Source organism: Rhinoderma darwinii, chromosome 8 (genome assembly GCF_050947455.1).
Source record: "Rhinoderma darwinii isolate aRhiDar2 chromosome 8, aRhiDar2.hap1, whole genome shotgun sequence".
NCBI classification, from domain to species: domain Eukaryota; kingdom Metazoa; phylum Chordata; class Amphibia; order Anura; family Rhinodermatidae; genus Rhinoderma; species Rhinoderma darwinii.
This window is the reverse complement of record NC_134694.1, coordinates 6,417,049-6,438,122: the sequence shown is the minus strand read 5'-3', so window position 1 is coordinate 6,438,122 and position 21,074 is coordinate 6,417,049. Positions and strand designations below refer to the sequence as shown.

The 21,074-nt window shown below is 41.6% G+C and overlaps 1 protein-coding gene across 1 annotated transcript; it reads right to left on the bottom strand.

The window, feature by feature from the left end:
* Window positions 1-2,927: 2,927 nt before the first annotated feature.
* NOXA1 (NADPH oxidase activator 1) lies at window positions 2,928-19,653 on the bottom strand. The gene is made up of 16 exons (XM_075834787.1): window positions 19,338-19,653; window positions 14,576-14,658; window positions 14,153-14,261; window positions 13,884-14,021; window positions 12,651-12,758; window positions 9,917-9,976; window positions 9,695-9,732; window positions 9,451-9,589; window positions 8,938-8,997; window positions 8,565-8,634; window positions 7,757-7,824; window positions 7,415-7,672; window positions 6,656-6,840; window positions 4,774-4,879; window positions 4,388-4,511; window positions 2,928-3,367 (listed from the first exon to the last, which is right to left on the bottom strand). The coding sequence occupies exons 1-16, from the start codon at window positions 19,509-19,511 to the stop codon at window positions 3,273-3,275; spliced, it is 1,815 nt and encodes a 604-aa protein (XP_075690902.1). The 5' UTR covers window positions 19,512-19,653; the 3' UTR covers window positions 2,928-3,272.
* Window positions 19,654-21,074: the final 1,421 nt, after the last annotated feature.

Sequence of the window (21,074 nt, the reverse complement as noted above, 5' to 3'; positions counted from 1 at the left end):
CTTATACCAGCTGTACATATATAATTATATACAGAAGATACCCAGGTTACACCAGCATGCTCCATATCACTATATACAAGAAGATGTATAACTTATACCAGCTGTACATATATAATTATATACAGAAGATACCCAGGTTATACCAGCATGCTCCATATCACTACATACAAGAAGATGTAGAACTTATACCAGCTGTACATATATAATTATATACAGAAGATACCCAGGTTATACCAGCATGCTCCATATCACTATATACAAGAAGATGTATAACTTATACCAGCTGTACATATATAATTATATACAGAAGATACCCAGGTTATACCAGCATGCTTCATATCACTATATACAAGAAGATGTATAACTTATACCAGCTGTACATATATAATTATATACAGAAGATGCCCAGGTTATACCAGCATGCTCCATATCACTATATACAAGATGTATAACTTATACCAGCTGTACATATATAATTATATACAGAAGATACCCAGGTTATACCAGCATGCTCCATATCACTATATACAAGAAGATGTATAACTTATACCAGCTGTACATATATAATTATATACAGGAGATACCCAGGTTATACCAGCATGCTCCATATCACTATATACAAGAAGATGTATAACTTATACCAGCTGCACATATATAATTATATACAGAAGATACCCAGGTTATACCACCATGCTCCATATCACTATATACAAGAAGATGTATAATATACCAGCTGTACATATATAATTATATACAGAAGATACCCAGGTTATACCAGCATGCTCCATATCACTATATACAAGAAGATGTATAACTTATACCAGCTGTACATATATAATTATATACAGGAGATACCCAGGTTATACCAGCATGCTCCATATTACTATATACAAGAAGATGTATAACTTATACCAGCTGTACATATATTATTATATACAGAAGATACCCAGGTTATACCAGCATGCTCCATATCACTATATACAAGAAGATGTATAACTTATACCAGCTGTACATATATAATTATATACAGAAGATACCCAGGTTATACCAGCATGCTCCATATCACTATATACAAGAAGATGTATAACATATACCAGCTATACATATATAATTATATACAGAAGATACCCAGGTTATACCAGCATGCTCCATATCACTATATACAAGAAGATGTATAACATATACCAGCTGTACATATATAATTATATACAGAAGATACCCAGGTTATACCAGCATGCTCCATATCACTATATACAAGAGATGTATAACATATACCAGCTGTACATATATAATTATATACAGAAGATACCCAGGTTATACCAGCATGCTCCATATCACTATATACAAGAGATGTATAACATATACCAGCTGTACATATATAATTATATACAGAAGATACCCAGGTTATACCAGCATGCTCCATATCACTATATACAAGAAGATGTATAACTTATACCAGCTGTACATATATAATTATATACAGAAGATACCCAGGTTATACCAGCATGCTCCATATCACTATATACAAGAAGATGTATAACTTATACCAGCTGTACATATATAATTATATACAGAAGATACCCAGGTTATACCAGCATGCTCCATATCACTATATACAAGAAGATGTATAACATATACCAGCTATACATATATAATTATATACAGAAGATACCCAGGTTATACCAGCATGCTCCATATCACTATATACAAGAAGATGTATAACATATACCAGCTGTACATATATAATTATATACAGAAGATACCCAGGTTATACCAGCATGCTCCATATCACTATATACAAGAGATGTATAACATATACCAGCTGTACATATATAATTATATACAGAAGATACCCAGGTTATACCAGCATGCTCCATATCACTATATACAAGAAGATGTATAACTTATACCAGCTGTACATATATAATTATATACAGAAGATACCCAGGTTATACCAGCATGCTCCATATCACTATATACAAGAAGATGTATAACTTATACCAGCTGTACATATATAATTATATACAAGAGATACCCAGGTTATACCAGCATGCTCCATATCACTATATACAAGAAGATGTATAACTTATACCAGCTGTACATATATAATTATATACAGGAGATACCCAGGTTATACCAGCATGCTCCATATCACTATATACAAGAAGATGTATAACTTATACCAGCTGTACATATATAATTATATACAAGAGATACCCAGGTTATACCAGCATGCTCCATATCACTATATACAAGAAGATGTATAACTTATACCAGCTGTACATATATAATTATATACAGAAGATACCCAGGCTATACCAGCATGCTCCATATCACTATATACAAGAAGATGTATAACTTATACCAGCTGTACATATATAATTATATACAGAAGATACCCAGGTTATACCAGCATGCTCCATATCACTATATACAAGAAGATGTATAACTTATACCAGCTGTACATATATAATTATATACAGAAGATACCCATCTTATACCAGCATGCTCCATATCACTATATACAAGAAGATGTATACCTTATACCCACTGTACATATATAATTATATACAGAAGATACCCGGGTTATACCAGCATGCTCCATATCACTATATACAAGAAGATGTATAACTTATACCAGCTGTACATATATAATTATATACAGAAGATACCCAGGTTATACCAGCATGCTCCATATCACTATATACAAGAAGATGTATAACTTATACCAGCTGTACATATATAATTATATACAGAATATACCCAGGTTATACCAGCATGCTCCATATCACTATATACAAGAAGATATATAGTACTATAATAAGTATATATCAAGAAGTCAATATATACACAGGCTTTCATGAAAATAATGATACAAATATTTTTAATGAGGTACCTTGACTACAGTTTTACAGTAAAATGGGAATATTACATCATAAAAATAAAAAATGATCTCAGATGAGCTGCATGCGCATTACATTCATTTTCACTTTCATAAATAACATAAAATATATACAATATATCAGGAATCAATGCTAAAAAATGTGAACTGTAAAATCAAGATTTCAGACCTATATAAATCGGTCCTCTGATGGTCAATAATCCCATCCCCCATGTTCCATTGCAAATGCATGAGGACAAGTACGGATAAGGGTTATGCTCATTTGTTGCAGACTTCCAATAAGCTGGTGTGGCTGCCCAGTCCAAAGATTATTTCGATATATAGATCAGAAAAAGGCAGAATAGTCATCCATGAACTCGCTCCTCTTTGCTTATGGCGCATCTTGCTCACTGATTTTGGTGGCAAAACACCTTGGAAATATTCCAATACTTCCATTACAGTGACCTTCCAACCATTCTTCATTCACTGTTGGGGACAAAACATAGTTAAACGCATATTCTAGGAAAAATAGAGTTTTCGTTGGTAAGCCATATAAGTAATGGTGGCCTATAGAGCTCTGTGTGTCATGTCCATGACACGATTATTCCCACAGCTTGATATACTGGTCATTATCCAGCCCCTTGCATCTCAAATAGTGAATAGAACAGCCTCCTCCCATCTCCCTTGTCAATTATCGTCCATAAACCAATCCTAATATAGCAGGAGTTAAGTGCCTGGTCCAGAACCTGCTGGTCCTGTACTCTGCTTCATTCATCCGTTAGTTAGATAATAAACCTTCCTGTAGCTCAAACTTCGTATAAAAAAACTGAGTAAAGTGAGCAAAAATCCTGTTCATGTTACGTTACAGATTGTATCGGGTTAGAGAGAAGAGACAAGCAAGCTGACCCTCCCACAGGCTGAGAAAAGCAGCTGTAGCTTCCAGCAGGATCAGGGCTCGGAAAAGTAGACAAGCTAGCACCTTGTTAACACATTCCCATCTTGCAGTTATTTTTTAGGCTATGTCTTTTTGGTGAGGGCAAGCAATGAACGGTAGATTAACCAGCAATTGAGAGAAACTCCTGCACTCAGCTGCTCAGCACAGTGTTTCCATCTGGGTGTAATGAAGATATTGGACTCATTCATTCATCCCAATGGCTGAATTAACTTGGAAAGTGAAAACCAATTTTGTCAGCTACAAGCGTGCTCAACGTAATTGTCACCTCCCTTCCCTTGTTTCTCTTAGGTGCTAATACTAAATGCATTGCTCAGCAGGGGGCGACATTGAGCACAGTATAAAGCTCCTCCCATGGTGGAAAGAAATGTGTACAAGATCTTGAGGAATAATGGGAGTGATGCTCCGTTCATTTATATACATAGTACCATACACAGCCCATGAACAAGAGTGGTGCTATTTATGAAAGAAAGCAGCCATGTTTTTTTTTACTTTCACACAAACCCTTTAAGTAAGCGCAGTTTGACTTAAAAATCTTGAAAGGGAATTATTACCTTCTGAGAAGATATCAATGATGTCCCCCTGTTTAAAGGGCAGATCTTCTGGTCCTTCTGCTGTGTATGTGTAGATGGCCTTCATGCGAAAAAGGACGGGCCTCCCCACGCAGTTATAGGCGTCCTGCACAGAGTAGCAGCAGTCAATCAGTCCTGCTATACTTACAAGATTTGGTACAGAGGACTAGAAAAACATGTCTGTTTTTTTTGCCAGAAACGGTTCCACACCTGTCTACAGGTTATGTCTGGTATTGCAGCTCTGTTCCATTGAAATGAATGGGCCGAGCTGCAGTACCACATACAACCTGTAGATGGTGGAAGGTTCAGCCATGTTTTTCTAACCCTGTGCAACCCCTTTAAGAATTTTTAAGTCCAGAATTCTTTACCTTACAGCATAGCATCAATCTTTTGTTCTTTGCTTGTTTCCACATCCCCTGTAGGTCTCCGTCATCCTTCACAGACGTTAACTGTTTACCCTCAATATCCCTGTAACTGATTAATAAATTTTCAATTATGTGAACTACAATGTTCATTGCCCTAGGGACTATGAAAGAATGCACTCAACGTTATTACTTGTACATTGTTAGCCATTATGCCTTCTCTTATTATTTGCATGTGAGAAATTAGTCCAGTATCCTAGTCCAGAGCTGCACTCACAATTCTGCAGCCCTCAAAGCTGAAATCTCCCAATAGTCCCTAAGTGCTCAGTTTCTGCATTTAGCTTGCTCTGAGTATTTTTAGTTTGGGAAGTCTTTACACCAGGCATTTAGGGATATCAATACTGTCCCACTCTATTACAGGAGCTCAGCTAAGGGTATGTTCACACGGGCTATTTTCAGCCGTTTTTCGGGCCGTAAACGTCCCGAAAAACGGCTGAAAAATCGGAAGCAGAACACCTCCAAACATCTGCCCATTGATTTAAATGAGAAATACGGCGTTCTGTTCCGACGGGGTGTTACTTCACATCTCATTTTCAAATAACGGCGCGTAAAAAGACGCCCTGTAAAAAGAAGTGCATGTCACTTCTTAGGCCGTTTTTGGAGCCGTTTTTCATTGACTCAATAAAAAAAGATTTCCAAAAACGGCCGTAAAAAAATGCCACAAAAAACGCTTGTTGATTAAAAAGCGGCTGAAAATCAGGAGCTGTTTTCCCTTGAAAACAGCTCCGTATTTACAGCCATTTTTTGTTAAGCGTGTGAACATAGCCTAAGAGTCCTTGAAGTGTCTGTCAACACGCTTGTTGAATGCTACTAATAGCAACCAGCAGAATAGTGAGTGCAGCTCTTGAGTATAATACAGGATGTAACTCAGGATCAGTACAGGATAAGTAATGTAATGTATGTACACAGTGACTCCACCAGCAGAATAGTGAGTGCAGCTCTGGAGTATAATACAGGATGTAACTCAGGATCAGTACAGGATAAGTAATGTAATGTATGTACACAGTGACTCCACCAGCAGAATAGTGAGTGCAGCTCTGGAGTATAATACAGGATAGAACTCAGGATCAGTACAGGATAAGTAATGTAATGTATGTACACAGTGACTCCACCAGCAGAATAGTGAGTGCAGCTTTGGAGTATAATACAGGGTATAACTCAGGATCAGTACAGGACAAGTAATGTAATGTATGTACACAGTGACACCACCAGCAGAATAGTGAGTGCAGCTCTGGAGTATAATACAGGATAGAACTCAGGATCAGTACAAGATAAGTAATGTAATGTATGTACACAGTGACTCCACCAGCAGAATAGTGAGTGCAGCTCTGGAGTATAATACAGGATGTAACTCAGGATCAGTACAGGATAAGTAATGTAATGTATGTACACAGTGACTCCACCAGCAGAATAGTGAGTGCAGCTCTGGAGTATAATACAGGATAGAACTCAGGATCAGTACAGGATAAGTAATGTAATGTATGTACACAGTGACTCCACCAGCAGAATAGTGAATGCAGCTGTGGAGTATAATACAGGATAGAACTCAGGATCAGTACAGGATAAGTAATGTAATGTATGTACACAGTGACTCCACCAGCAGAATAGTGAGTGCAGCTCTGGAGTATAATACAGGATAGAACTCAGGATCAGTACAGGATAAGTAATGTAATGTATGTACACAGTGACTCCACCAGCAGAATAGTGAGTGCAGCTCTGGAGTATAATACAGGATGAATCTCAGGATAAGTACAACGAGATGACTAATGTAATGTTTGTATAGAAAGTATGATAAATAAAACATAAGACCATAGATTGAATGATGTACCTAAGATGGATGTTCATCTGTTCCCCTTGCTGCTTTAGTTTGTTCCTGAGGAGGTGCTGTAATTCCTGGTAGGTGAAGTTCTTGCTCACTGACAAATCTAAAGTGAACTCCGTGTGCACTTGTACAGCGATCGCGTCCTCTTTTAATGGTGGAGAAACCACTTCATCTACTTCTCCATTGTCAATCTGTGTCAGGGAATAAATTGTTACAGTGGGTGCAGAATCTAATTTGGAGGCAACCCATGCAGCGGGGTGGGGGTGGGGGGAGTACAGGAAAATCACTTTCTACAGAAATCTGGACATTTTGCTATTGGTGCAACAATTGCAAATTCACATTAGGTAAAGGAAAACTCTAGCCTCAAAGGTTCAGCAGCTAATAACAATTAAATCCGTCTGTCTTACAGACAGGGCCTCTTATAATAAAGCAATCTACTTCACTTAAAGGGGTTTTACAAGATTAGAAAATAGGGTCTGATTTTTTTCCCCAGAAACATCGCCACTCTTGTCCGAAGGTTGCATCTGGTATTGCAGCTCAACCTCTATTTAAGTGAAAGGAGGGAAGCTGCAATACCAAACACAGCCTATGGATATGGGTGGCGCTGTTTCTGGGGGGGGGGGATAAATCTGACCCCTTTTTTTTTTACAATTCCACAGCTGGAAATGCCTCAATGAACCATGGAACATCTACACATAAAGCTGGAAATATCCCTCAACCATAATTATTGGACCTGTAGACGGTGGTATGGAGTTGATTCTTCACCTTTTTGACTTCTTGGTTGACGGGTGCACAACTTTGTAGGTTGACGACCATTTCTACTCTCTGTAGAGGTCTTTGTAGGGCAGCTTCCTTCATCACTGAGGTCATCTCTGCTGGCCTAGGATGGACAGACATCTCCACTAATTGGTTTTCTCCAGGAGGAACACTCTTCAACATCTCTTCTTTATCTTCATCATGGACGGTTGTTGCCACCCCTTGGCCTTCTGTAGGCAGGGCATCTGGATCTTCTCTTTTGGGTTTCTAGATAAGGAGGCAGATATTTACCAAGAGATGAAATATAGGATTTTACAGTCTGGTCCTTTTTGCCCCAGAATATATAAATACCTCGTTGGTGGGTACCGGTGGCTCAGCGCTAGGCCGTGGTGGCCCATCCTGATACGGTAGCGGATTACCTATAACAGACAGTAATTTTCCACACCATGAAACACATGAGAACATTGTTTTGGTTTATTAGCTCTTCTACAGATACTTAAGAGGCTTTAGACACATTCCCATCCTTGGATAACTATTGAAGAAGTACAGGATCCTTTCAAGTCAACAAGTCAAGTCAGAAGTGATTGTTATCCCCCTTTTCCCCTATACGGCCCGATCACATCAATATATTCAGGTCAAGCATTAAAAGAGCCTATTGGGCCACTCGCAGATATAATCTATGTCAATGATTGCCCTTTAAAGGGCATCTGTTATCAAGACAGATCCCTATAATGTATGACATCTAGTGGGTATGCCCAATAAATGGCCCATTACCTTTTGTACCTCCCCAAATTGGCAAAAATCCTTCCCCTTTAAATTGGTTTGTCAGGTGATAGCTGCCCTTTTATTCTAGCATCTCCTGTCTACCTCTCATCATGAAATCATTTGTAAATTTTGGTAATTTGGAAAGACCCAAGCTCTAAGAGAAAGGATCAAAGGGCAAGTCTGCCACATAGACGAGTCACCAAATTGGATAGTTTGCTCCGGTGCCGCGTAGGACCTATGGATACAAGCTGACCACCTTGGCCAATACCACCTCTTCAGTATGAAATGAGCTTCCACTGCAGTCAATGAGTAGTTTACATCAAAAAGACTTCTAAAAACACTAAAATTAAAAACAAAATGATTTTCCCCCAAAAAAATTGTGCACACTGCTCACCAAAAGGTTTCGCGTTGGGTCGAGTGGGCGGCATCTTCATGGGGGGCAGAGGAATCCCGTTATTAATTTTCTATTATAAAAACAAAAAAATACAAAAGCATTATCTTCAATGGAATCATTTCTGACCGGTGGGGGTCCGATTGTAGGGGCCCCCCACCGATCCTGTGAATGGGGCCGTGCTGCAGTTCCCTTGACAGCCAGTGGCTAAAAGTGAAGCAGTGCAGGGAAAATTTTAAAGGGGACACAGCGCTAAAGCATTCATTCTCAGGATTGGTGGGCGTCCCTGCAGTCGAACCTCTCACGAAACAAACATAAAAAAACTTTACATTTATTTCAATTAATTTAAGAGGAACGTGCGATGTGATGAAATTACCTTTATATCTGCTTTAGGTGCGTCCACTGGTTCCAAAAAATTAGTTGGAATGATAAATTTCTATTAAAAGGAAACAAATACCATGGAATTAAACACATCATTTTTTTATTTTTTTTATCTTTTTTTATTTTATTTTTTATTATTTTTCTCTCTCTCTCTCTCTTCCCTCCCCATGCAATATTTTCCAGTGTTTTAGGGGGTGATAGTTGATTTTCCAGCATTGACTTTTGGGATAATGTCTGTACTACCTAATATTTTGTTTAATACAATGTTAACTCAGAACATTTTCTTCGTTTTTTTGTCGTATGGAATATTTTGTTATTTCAATCACCAATAATAATAAAAAAATATATATTCTAAAGAAAAAAATCAGAGAGAAACCAGAAATTTTGTTATTTAAATCAACGATAATAAAAAAATGATATTCTAAAGAAAAAAAAACAGAGAGGTTGTCACTGCTCCGCCCATTTTACTCAAATTACAGTATATGTTTATTATATAGAAGGCACCTACTTGGCCGTCATGGATGGCGGTTGCCCAATCTCCATGCTTATTCAGGACGAACAAAATGCTGTTGGCCTTCACTGCCACCTCTCCAGAGTTTTCAGGATAATAATGGACTATAACGCGGTGGTATCCGGCGTCCCGACCTCTGTGAAGGTCACATGACATCAATGTTCACAGGTTATCTCTCTATTGCTTGCAAAGTCTGAATAATTAGTACAAGTATTTAAGGAACGGAAGATGAAGAACTTACTGCATGGACTCCTGACATGGCTGGTAAAATCCCGGCTTCTGCAGAGAAGACAATACCAAAAGTTACCTACTATGTGGCAAGACACCGATTACCCAATACGGTAGAAATCTGATAATCCAGCAATCTGGATTACCGATCGATGTAAACGAATACATTATTTTTAGAATTTATAGTCATTTTATGTTATCTAAACAAGTTTCTGGGTCCTTGTAAAAAATGTACCTGAGGGCGGAGGGGTTCAAATCCACTGTACTGGTCATTGGGAACCACAGACGAGATGACCTGAGTAGAAGATGAATGAAGTTAAAGGAGTTCTCCTCTTTGGGCAATCCCTATTTATTAGAAGGGTCCCTTGACAATAAACTGATAAAGTGTCCCCCTGCTGGGACCCACTAGCGATCAGCTATAATCTCTTAGGAAACTTGGCAGTAGGTGTTCAATTACCCTGCAGCGCCACCACAGGGGAAATTAGGCATTACATAGTGTCCATTCATATCAATGGGTTGTATGTGTAACGCAGGACAGGACAGGTCCTCCAGACCAGGAGACGCTCTTTGTAACCGCTCTCAACTCTGACTAAGAGATGAGGATCCTGAACAGAGGACCCCCTCTATTACTTCAAGAGTTCTCTAATAGGGTGTATGAAAATGGGTTTTCTAAACTAGATAATCCCTTTAAGAAATTATAATTTTATGTCCAGAAAATTTCATCACAGCAGAAAAATTTCCATACTACCAGGGGCATACACTCAGTAATTCCCTGGTAAGCTTCTGGTGTGTCCATTTGGTGGCACCAGAGAAATATCCAGGAGATTTTGGTTGGTAGGTCGAAAGGGCTTGTATCACCATGATAAAAACTTCTTTGACATGTAGCTGGTAGTCAGCTGATCGCCACGGTTCCCGCTGCTGAACCGCCACCAGGGTTGACAACGATCCATAAATTTTTGAAGCATCCGTAAAAAGATTGCACTTTTTTCCAGTGTCCTTAAAATGGAAAATGTCTGCGTTTGATTTTTTTTTTTAAATTGGAGGAGCTTGTACAGATTATTGGGATTGTAATGATCATTTTAGAGGTCACAGTAAATGCTGCTAATGTGTTATATCATTATTCTAAACTAGAGACATCTATTACTTATCTTTACAATTCATTATGGTTTTCCAATTTGTCAAGATTTTTTTTTAAATTGTTTTGAAAAAAAAAAAATTTTTTTGGGGCCCTGAGCCTCATTGATCAGCTGTGATGCAACAGCCACTGTAGGGGAAATGTAGTATTACATGGCGGCCATTCAAGTGAATGGCTGACCATGTAGTCAGGGTCGGCTCCACGTTTATGTGGGCCCTTTGGGGCAGTAAAATGGCAGAAAACGTCACTTTCTGCCCCCATATAGAAGTAAGGCCCTGTTTATGCCCCCATACATTTAGTGCCCTCTGTAGATAGTGCCACACAGCTGCCTTCCCAGGTAGTGCCACACAACCCCCCTGTAGATAGAGCCATACAGCCCCCCTACAGATAGCGCCATACGGCCACCCCTGTAGATAGCGCCATACGGCCCCACTGTAGATAGCGCCATACGGCCCCACTGTAGATAGCGCCATACGGCCCCCCCTGTAGATAGCGCCATACGGCCCCTCTGTAGATAGCGCCATACGGCCCCCCTGTAGATAGCGCCATACGGCCCCCCTGTAGATAGCGCCATACGGCCCCCCTGTAGATAGCGCCATACGGCCCCCCTGTAGATAGCGCCATACGGCCCCCCTGTAGATAGCGCCATATGGCCCCTCTGTAGATAGTGCCATATGCTCCCCCTGTAGATAGTGCCATACGGACCCCCTGTAGATAGCGTCATATGGCCCGCCACTGTAGATAGAGCCATAAAGCGAACCCCCCTCCTGCAGATAGTGCCATATAGCAAACCCCAAACAAATAAAACGTAAAAAAGTCATACTTACCTAGGCACCGTTCCCGCAACAAATGAAGCGAATCAACGCCGATGGGATCCTTGCGTAGGCCGGCATGATTCAATGACATCATCACGCCGGCCTGCACAGGGATCCTGTCCCTGCGCCTGATAGGCTGCCTAGTAAATGGCAGAGTAGGGAGATACCTCCCTGCTCTGCTATAGTGTTCAATAGTATCTGCGTCCTAAGGACGCAGATACTATTGAGTGTGGCGTCGCTACCGCTGTGCCAGCCATAGCGGTGCCACCGGGCTATGGGCGGGGAGTCTGTGACGGTTGCTATGGCGCCCGCGGCCTGAGGGCCCTGTAGCAGCCGCTATGGCTGCTACAGCGGTAGTTATGCCGCGTCTTAGACAGGGGCTCCCTCTAGAAGCAGAATCCCCAGGAATTCTACTCCTGGAGGAGCCATGACGGCAGCGTTAGCTGACGCCGGCACTGCATGTAATACAAGCACAGGCTCGGTCCGCAGGAGTCTAATAGGGCATGTGGAAAGGGGTTGGCGGTTCATGGCCCTCACACACGCCTCCATGGGGCACTGGCCTGCCTCTGTAGCAGATACCTTACCAGGGGTACACTGGCCACTTAAAGTATACACTCTCTATGATCCATTATAATGTAATTTGTTAACCAAGCCCAAGTGTATTAAGCCTCTAGGGGTTGTAAAGGGGCCAATGACCTTTTAATACCTGAAGGCCCAGGCCAATCTCATACCACCGCAAGGTCTCGAAGACGACCAATGTAACATTTGCTTTATAATTCATATTTTCTCCTTACCTTTGTATCCAAACATTCGCTTAGACATTTATATATTGGCAAAAATTACATTCGATATGTAACATTTTATTATTTTTATACGTGGTGCTTCTGGTTAACAACAATCATTTATCTGGAAATCAAGAACCTATTAAGTAATAGATCCGATTGACAGGACGGGAGGTTCAGATGTCGACATTTATAGACTTGGGTTGAGTCATTTGAGGTGTAACGCTCTTTGCTCACCTTTGGTTTACCCAGGAAATTTTTGGAAATCAGCTGCTCTACTTCCTGCTTACGAGGCCGGAATATCTCCCCATCTTGTATATGGATAGGCTCTAGTAGATGACGACTCTGTAGGAAGATAACACAACCCATGGTGAGGTCATCTGGGCTACTTAGGATCCTAGGACCTCCGTTATGTCCAGGTATGTTTGCACAGTGCAAGATGGTACATGTACTTTTTGCACCTCTTTATATATGACTCCTTACTTTGTAAATGCCCTGTATATCCAACTGGATCCATAAACAGTATGGCATTAGGGAAGCTTAAAGTGATTATGTCAGGTCATTATCTGAGGACAGCATAGAAGAGAGGGGGAGACGCTGAGATCAGGGATATATAGTTTTCTATGCTTTGATTCAAGATTTTGATGTAAAAAGCTGATAAAATGCTGCCAGGATGTGAGCATGTGAGTCCTGCTCCCCCCCACCCACACAGGATGATTGACAGCAAACACTCATACAGGAAAAGCCGTGAATCATTCTGTGTGGGCGGGCAGGAGCAAGACTCACAGGCTCTCTGTGAATGGGCGGGGTAAGCAGGACTCACAGGCTCTCTCTATGAATGGGTGGGGTAAGCAGGACTCACAGGCTCTCTCTATGAATGGGTGGGGTAAGCAGGACTCAAAGGCTCCCTCTATGAATGGGTAGGGAAAGCAGGACTCACAGGCTCTCTCTATGAATGGGCCGGGGAGGCAGGACACACAGGCTCTGTTCATGACTAGGCGGAGGAAGCAGGACACACAGGCCCTCTCCATGAGTGAGCAGGGATGCAGGACTCACAGGTTCTCTCCATGCGTGGGTAGGGGAAGAAGGACCCACAGGCTTTCTCTAAAAGTGGGCGGGGTAAGCAGGGCTCACAGCTATCTCTATGAGACCTGGAAGAAGTTAAACAGTTTTTTACACGAAAGTACTGAATTTAACTAAGGAAAACTATATATCACTGAGCTCAGCGTCTCCCCATCTATCCACCGCTGCCCTCATAAAGAGACACAACACATCCATTTTCTGAATTTCTTTAAATTCAGAACCATGATAAGGCGTCCCCTTCAGACTTTTTGGGAGGTCCTCCATCTGGGTCAGAGGAGCTCTGTTAAGTTCACCATTTCTTAGACGGGTCAACTTAATGCAAAATGTTGTACTAGCACTTATAAGGTCATCAAAAGGTTTATGTCAAAAACCATAAACTTCACTCACCTGAATCTGAGCCTGGGCAGCTTCAACCTTGGCACTTCTGATTTCCCCTGGCAGCCATCTGACAGCCTCTTCGATCTTCTCCTGTGCGCTCTCCCATTTCCCCAGGTAACAGAGTATAACCGCTGTGTTATACAGAACCTGCACCAAACACAACAGGGTTATAGTGGGGCAATTGCAGCTGCTGGAAACTAAGTTTGTAGCTTCAGCACTGACCTCTAGAGGTCAGTCTGAGTATTGCAAAATCATCTTCTATTGTGATGCCCCCATACCTCCCAGGTGTAAAGCAGGTGGTGTAGACCCAGCTGTTTGTAATCTATAACGCTGTTGTTTCTGAGCTGGGAAACCGCGTTGTGGCAGTCACACAACGCCTTCCCATACCTGGTGAAGAGAGTTTATGAGATGCATTACGCAGTAATCCAACCAGTAGTCCGTATTTAAATACATAGCAATATAAATCAGTAGCATTCACACAAGATTGGGGGGCCAAAATAAAAAAAAGTAGCACCCTCAACCCACTGGCTGCACAAACATTGGCACAAGCACCCCCATTGCAGTTACAAACCACACACCCCCCCCCCCCCTCATGACTCTGGCCAGCAGTCCATACATACAGAAGTAGTGTCCCATATTAGAAAAATGTTAATAATGCAATTCCCTACACCTCAAAGACAGAAAGTAATACATGGACTTACAACTTCAGCTTAAAATGCACGTAGCTCCTTTGTAAGAAACCAACAGCCAGACATGGATCCTTAGTAATAGACTGACTGTAAGCCTACGGGGAGAAATATGGTGATTAAATATGCCAGTAATCATGAGTATATGAAGGGTTATTTAACGTCCTGTATCTGCCCTGCCCTGTTACCTAAATTTGCCCTGCCCTTAAAGGTAAGGCCACATGTATCGGCCGTAAACCGCACCAGTATGCTTTGCTTGCAGAACTGCACAATATAATCGTATACTGTTGCAATTTTTGGCCACGCTTTAGCGGAGTGCTGTGGTTTTTCCCTAATGTATATTAAGAATTGCTGAAAATGGCAAAAACGGCATCATGCAATCCGGGGAGACTCTATTGCCTTACAGTTCGGCACTATGGAACCATAGGCGATCCATTTGCCTCCATATGGTGCCTCCGTGCATAGCATACGTTAATAGCACGTGAACACAATGCTTCTAGGGGAGAATATCTCCTTTATATGGCATCCCTTGGAGCATGGCACAATTTTGCTCTCTTTGATGCCATATGGATGCAAGAGAAAGAAACCCTCTGTGTGCCCCTGTATGAAATCAGAGAATTACAGAGGTTAAGTACGGGCTCATAGACTTCTATGGGAACCATAATTCAGCTGTGTGCATGACGCCTTACAGTTTAAAGGGGATCTGTCACTAGTTTAGTAACGCCCAATCTCCTCGCTAATCTAATAGGCGCCGTCACACGATAATAATAATAGTGAAAATTGTGTCCCAAAAAGTTTATTATTTAAAAGTTATGAGCTTATTTCTAAATATGTAAATGAGGCTATACTAGACAAGTGGGAGGGAACTGCAGTGATTCTCCTGAGGTGGCGCTATCTCCCATCCTCTGCCGCTGTCCTATCAGCATGAAGCTGCTTCACACAGTGTGAGAGACTGAGGCTGGAGGGAAGGGGGATCACTTCAAATAGCCATATCTCCGGCTGTGGACCACCTAGAACAGCGGTTCTGGCATATCTCACAACCGTCCCGGATTCCGGGTGATGTCCCGGGCGGCCAGGGTTATGTCCCGCTGTCAATTATATCTGCGTCCTCAGGACGCAGATACAGTTGAACCCAATTCTGTAGCAGGGAACCATTAGCTCCCTGCTTCAGAATTAGTTCAGAGCGGAGGAGCAGAGGGAGCTCCTCCACTCGCCGAGGACTCCCCGGGCACAAAGTCGGCAACGGGGATTCCGCTCAAGGAGTAGCCACTGACGTCACTGTCCATATATGGACAGTGACATCAGGCTTCCCTCTAGGAGAGGAAAATTCCCGGCCTATGCTCTGGCTGGGGATTCTACTCCTAGAGGGAGTCCCAATGGCGCTATCTAGGGGCAATATCTACAGGGGACACGGGTGCTATCTACATGGGCACTATCTATAAGGGCACTGGCACTAGGGGCAGCTAAGAGGGCATTTAACTGTATGGGGCAGCTATGGGGCATTATACTGTATGGGGCAGCTATGGGGGCATTATGCTGCATGGGGGCAGCTATGGGGCATTATGTTATATGGGGGAATTTGTTTGGGCATTATACTGCATGGGGGCATGTGTATGGGCATTATACTGCATTGGAGAATATGTGTGGGCAATATACTGTATGGGTGCATCTATGGGGTAGTATACTGTATGGTGGTAGCTATGGGCGCATTATACTGTATAGTGACAGCTATGGGGCATTATACTGTATAGTGACAGCTATGGGGGCATTATACTGTATGGTGGCAGCTATGGGGGCATTATAAAGAGTGGGACAGGGAAGGGGGAGAAGCTAGATGCTGATTGGACAGAGTCATACAGAAAACATTACACCGCCCAGAGTGAAATGAAAGAGTCACCTCCTATTTGGCTATTAGAGACCAATTATCATGTTTAGAAAACATAATAAATGTGGTTTTTTTTTAAATAAATGACACTGTAGTGATCAGCATCAGAGCGCCTCTTAGATTAGTCAGGAGATGGGGAATCAATAAACTAGTGACAGATCCTCTCTAGGCCTTATTCACATGGCGTGTATTAAACACGTTTTTGCCACGTTTTATGTGCCGAAAAACGCATGCTTCAAACTTTCAATTGACATCAATGGGAAAACGCATTGTAGTGCATACGTCGCATTTTTCTTGCGTGCGCGCGTTTAAAAAAGTAACATCAGGTCAATTCCTGGTGCGTAAAACGCATCGAAAACGCGCCTAATTCCCATAGTCAATGGGAGTCCTAAATACGCGCCCAAAAAAACGCCCTGAAAACGCTTAAAAAAAATTGGGCAAAAATGCCTGTACCTTAAAAAAGCGCTTTTCAAAAACCCTAGAGTTTTTGATGCGTTTACACAGGGTATTTTTTTAGCGCCGTGTGAACAAGGCCTTAAAGTAGCTCCATAATTGTACAAGTCCTGATGTCTTGTTCCTGATTGAGAGTAGTCTCTTATATGCCTCATATATCACTTTAAGATATTGATGTAGCAATCTCTGAATTTCTAGCTCTTTGAATATTATTGTATCACTAGTATCAGTCTTTGTAAGAATAATTCTCCAAGTTATATACAGGTTTACCAGGTTCACGAGGGTCAGAAATGAATGTAAGCTGTTTGATCTCCTTTATTTACTTCCTTCTCTCAGGGTGCATTCATCTATTCCTATCCTTTATATTAACTGCCATACCGATCTGCCTGACTCACTGCTTCCTCTGGAGATAAGCGGCGTCGTGGGTGTCAGGAAGCCTTGCACCTCCACCCATCCATGCTTGCACATTAAATGCATCTCCTTGTTTTATGTAAATTTCTTGACGTTTTCCAAAATACTTTGACAATTTCTCACCATTTGCAAGACCTCCACTTGCTGTCAGTAGGTGGAAACATTATTGTTTAAATCCTGATCATGTCCAAAAGACCCAGTTGTTGGGTTTGTGACCCCCTTTGGTCCTAGACCCGGTGCGGACTACCTGACAGTCTTTTCTCATAATGCATTATTAATACGGTCCCTATCCCTCTTCCCAGGGGTGGCGTGAACCTGTGCACTGCATGGCACATTCACCCCGGGCACTCCAACATTAGCAAACAAGGAAGGTTGGGGGTGAAGGTTAGAATTAGTCAGGTAGTGACGTAAACCAGCACCATCCCTCTAGTCTATGTACGGCTCTAGACGAGACAATTATCTGTGGACTACGCCTGTCCAATAATAATCCTTATCCTATCGTGTCATCCAGAGGTGTAACTTGTAGCTACTGGGCCCCAATGCATAATCTGTAACATCTACCGTTTCTTATTTATAAAATTTGTGTTTTCCTAGGCCCTTTTCAAATTGTGTCTAATAGGATGACACTATATAGGCATACAGGAGCATCCGTCATACATAGGCTCCCATGTTAAGAGAAAACCCTATTCCGGTATATATTTTTTTAGTGGATGCCTCATTATGAAATAGCTGGTGGCTTTGGCCAAACTTGTATGGATGAGCAAGGATTGAAGCCCCCCTAGAGAGTGGGCAGCAGAGAGAGTCTGGCTGTTTCAATTAGTTTGAATGGTGCCCTGTTTAGTACCTTTTATTGAGACCCCTACTTCCTTATGGTGTACTATATAGTGCCTAAATAATATGAGACAGAGCACAAGTTCTATACTATACAGTGCCAAAATAATATAATGATACAGTGCCCAAGTAACCATGCTATAGAGTGCCCAAATAATATAAATATACAGTGTACAAGTTACCGTACTATAGAGTGCCCAAATAATATAAAGATACAATGTACAAGTAACCGTACTATAGAGTGCCCAAATAATATAAAGATACAATGTACAAGTAACCGTACTATACAGTGTCAAAATAATATAAAGATACAGTGTTCAAGTAACCGTACCATAGAGTGCCCAAATAATATATAGATACAATGTACAAGTAACCGTACTATACAGTGCCCAAATAATATATAGATACAATGTACAAGTAACCGTACTATACAGTGCCCAAATAATATATAGATACAATGTACAAGTAACTGTACTATACAGTGCCCAAATAATATATAGATACAATGTACAAGTAACCGTACTATACAGTGCCCAAATAATATATAGATACAATATACAAGTAACTGTAGTATACAGTGCCCAAATAATATATAGATACAATATACAAGTAACTGTAGTATACAGTGCCCAAATAATATATAGATACAATGTACAAGTAACTGTAGTATACAGTGCCCAAATAATATATAGATACAATGTACAAGTAACCGTACTATACAGTGCCCAAATAATATCTAGATACAATGTACAAGTAACTGTAGTATACAGTGCCCAAATAATATATAGATACAATGTACAAGTAACTGTAGTATACAGTGCCCAAATAATATAATACAGTGTACAAGTAACCATACTATAGAGTGCCCATATAATTCTGCTCAATCAATACAATAGGAAATGTTGCTGGATTACTACCAACTGTGGTAGGGTGCGAGCTCCAGGTGCCCAGGTCATCAAGGCCAGTGGCGCTCCTTTCAGTGATGACAAGTATTGCGCCCTGTGCAACCCCACAGGTCGCACACCTCTACAGCCGGCCATGGTCTTCAAACATATTAGATCATTGATGGATCGTGATGTAACCAATGCGATCCACCAATGACCGTCACTCTAATTAGTAACTTTTTTCTTTTTCCATCCAACTTTTCTTATAATGATCCAATCATTGAGGTCAGAAATAAGATTCATGGATCCATACCTCAAGAGCATTCAGGAAGTCTTCTCTCAGGAGATGAATGCAACCAATGTTGAACCAGATCTTTGAAGGAGGATCCTCGATGCTGGTGAAAATCTTTAAGGCAGAGTCTAAATCTTTCTTCTCTGCAGCCAGGACGCCTTCATGCCAGCATTTAACCAGATCCTTGTAAGGCATCCTGTACCAAGACAGTACAACCTGGTAATAGAAGGGGAGATGAATAAGGAGCCAGAGTCACGTATATACACAGGACAAGGCAGGTGCTTGTATCAGGAAGTAATTGCTCCTATGTCCCTCCCTCGGATTCCAATCCACTGTCTGAAAAAAAAAATATGACGGAGCACGTCCTTTAAATTCCTGACGTGCATCATTGTGGAGCAATACGCACCTGCTGGTTTACCTGGAAAGACGTCTTTGTGTCCCGACTTCCGTATCTAAACCTGCCTCATAGATATAATCTTATGTTCGTGGAAGTGCGTGACATAATACTTGAGCAGAATTACTCGTAGCTGTAGAACTTCAAGGAAACCTTGTCAAGTCTTAGGCCGGGTTCCCACGGGACGGATACGCTGCGTAAAAATCACTTGCAAGACACTACGTCCTAAAAATTGCACCACATTGTGGTGCGATTTTTCGGACGCAAATTTTGCTGCGGAAGAAAGCCGTTCATACTTACCTCCTCCCTCCTCTGACGTCCGCTCCGGCCTCCTTGGATGACGTTGCAGGTCATGTGATGCCGCAGCCCGTGATTGGCTGCAGCGGTCACATGAGATGCAACGTCATCCCAGGAGGCCGGACTGCAGAACGGAGGAGGGCGTTCTGGGTAAGTATGATTTTTTTTATTTCTTCCAGCGTTGCGATTTTTGAGGGGCAACCATTACGATAAAGCCGAATTGAATTCAATGAGGAAAACCCGCAACGGAAAATCAACAAAAACGCAGCATAAATTGACATGCTGCGATATTAAATTCCGCACCGCAGGTCAAGTTATTAACGTTTACGCTGCATTTTTTTCCACAGCGTGGGCATGAGATTGACTAAATCCCACCCACTTTGCTGCTACTGTAAACGCGGTGGTGGAATTTCCGCACACAATTCCGCTGCGTTTACGCTACGTGGGAACCCGGCTTTAGGGGGAGGTGTCTGGTTTAGAAAACTCATTCTCTAATACACTATTAGGGATGCTTGAGTTAATAAAGGGGGGAGGTCCCTGATTCATAGCCTCCATCAATTACCTGTGGCTACAAAGAGTGTCTCCCTCTGGAGGACCTGCCATGTCTGTACATTACATAGAAAGTCCATTGATTTCAATTGGGCAACATGTAATGCTTCATCTCCCCTGCGGTGGCGCTGCAGGGAAACTGTACAATTGACTATAATTTACACAAGAAATGTGTCTAGGCCATGTGTCAGACTGGGGCGCCTCAAGTGGAATCGATTCTAGGGGTCCAACCATAGGCAATTTTAGATAAAGTGTGGCCCAGGGAAAACTTAAAAGTCCCCACTTTGACAAGGGCCAAATTGTGATGGTTTCACGACTGGATCAGATCAGAGTATCTCCAAAATCTCATGTATAACACAATGATATACTAGAATAGACATGTCAGGAGAGGTGATATCTCCTCCATAAATCCAGTGACTTACAGGTGACGTCTTCGCTTATTGGAGTCGTTATCTTTCCTTTTCTTCTCCATTCAGTCCAGACCTCCATGACGACAGAGTATGCTCCAGGGCAGAGTA

Coding starts and splice junctions, on each gene's coding strand:
- NOXA1 (XM_075834787.1), bottom strand. CDS start 19,511: ATGCCTTACAAGGATCTGGTTAAATGCTGGCATGAAGGCGTCCTGGCT. Junction 14,022..14,152: donor ACCTGCTTTACACCTGGGAG/GTATGGGGGCAT, acceptor TGTTTGGTGCAG/GTTCTGTATAACACAGCGGT. Junction 9,733..9,916: donor TTGAACCCCTCCGCCCTCAG/GTACATTTTTTA, acceptor TCTTCTCTGCAG/AAGCCGGGATTTTACCAGCC.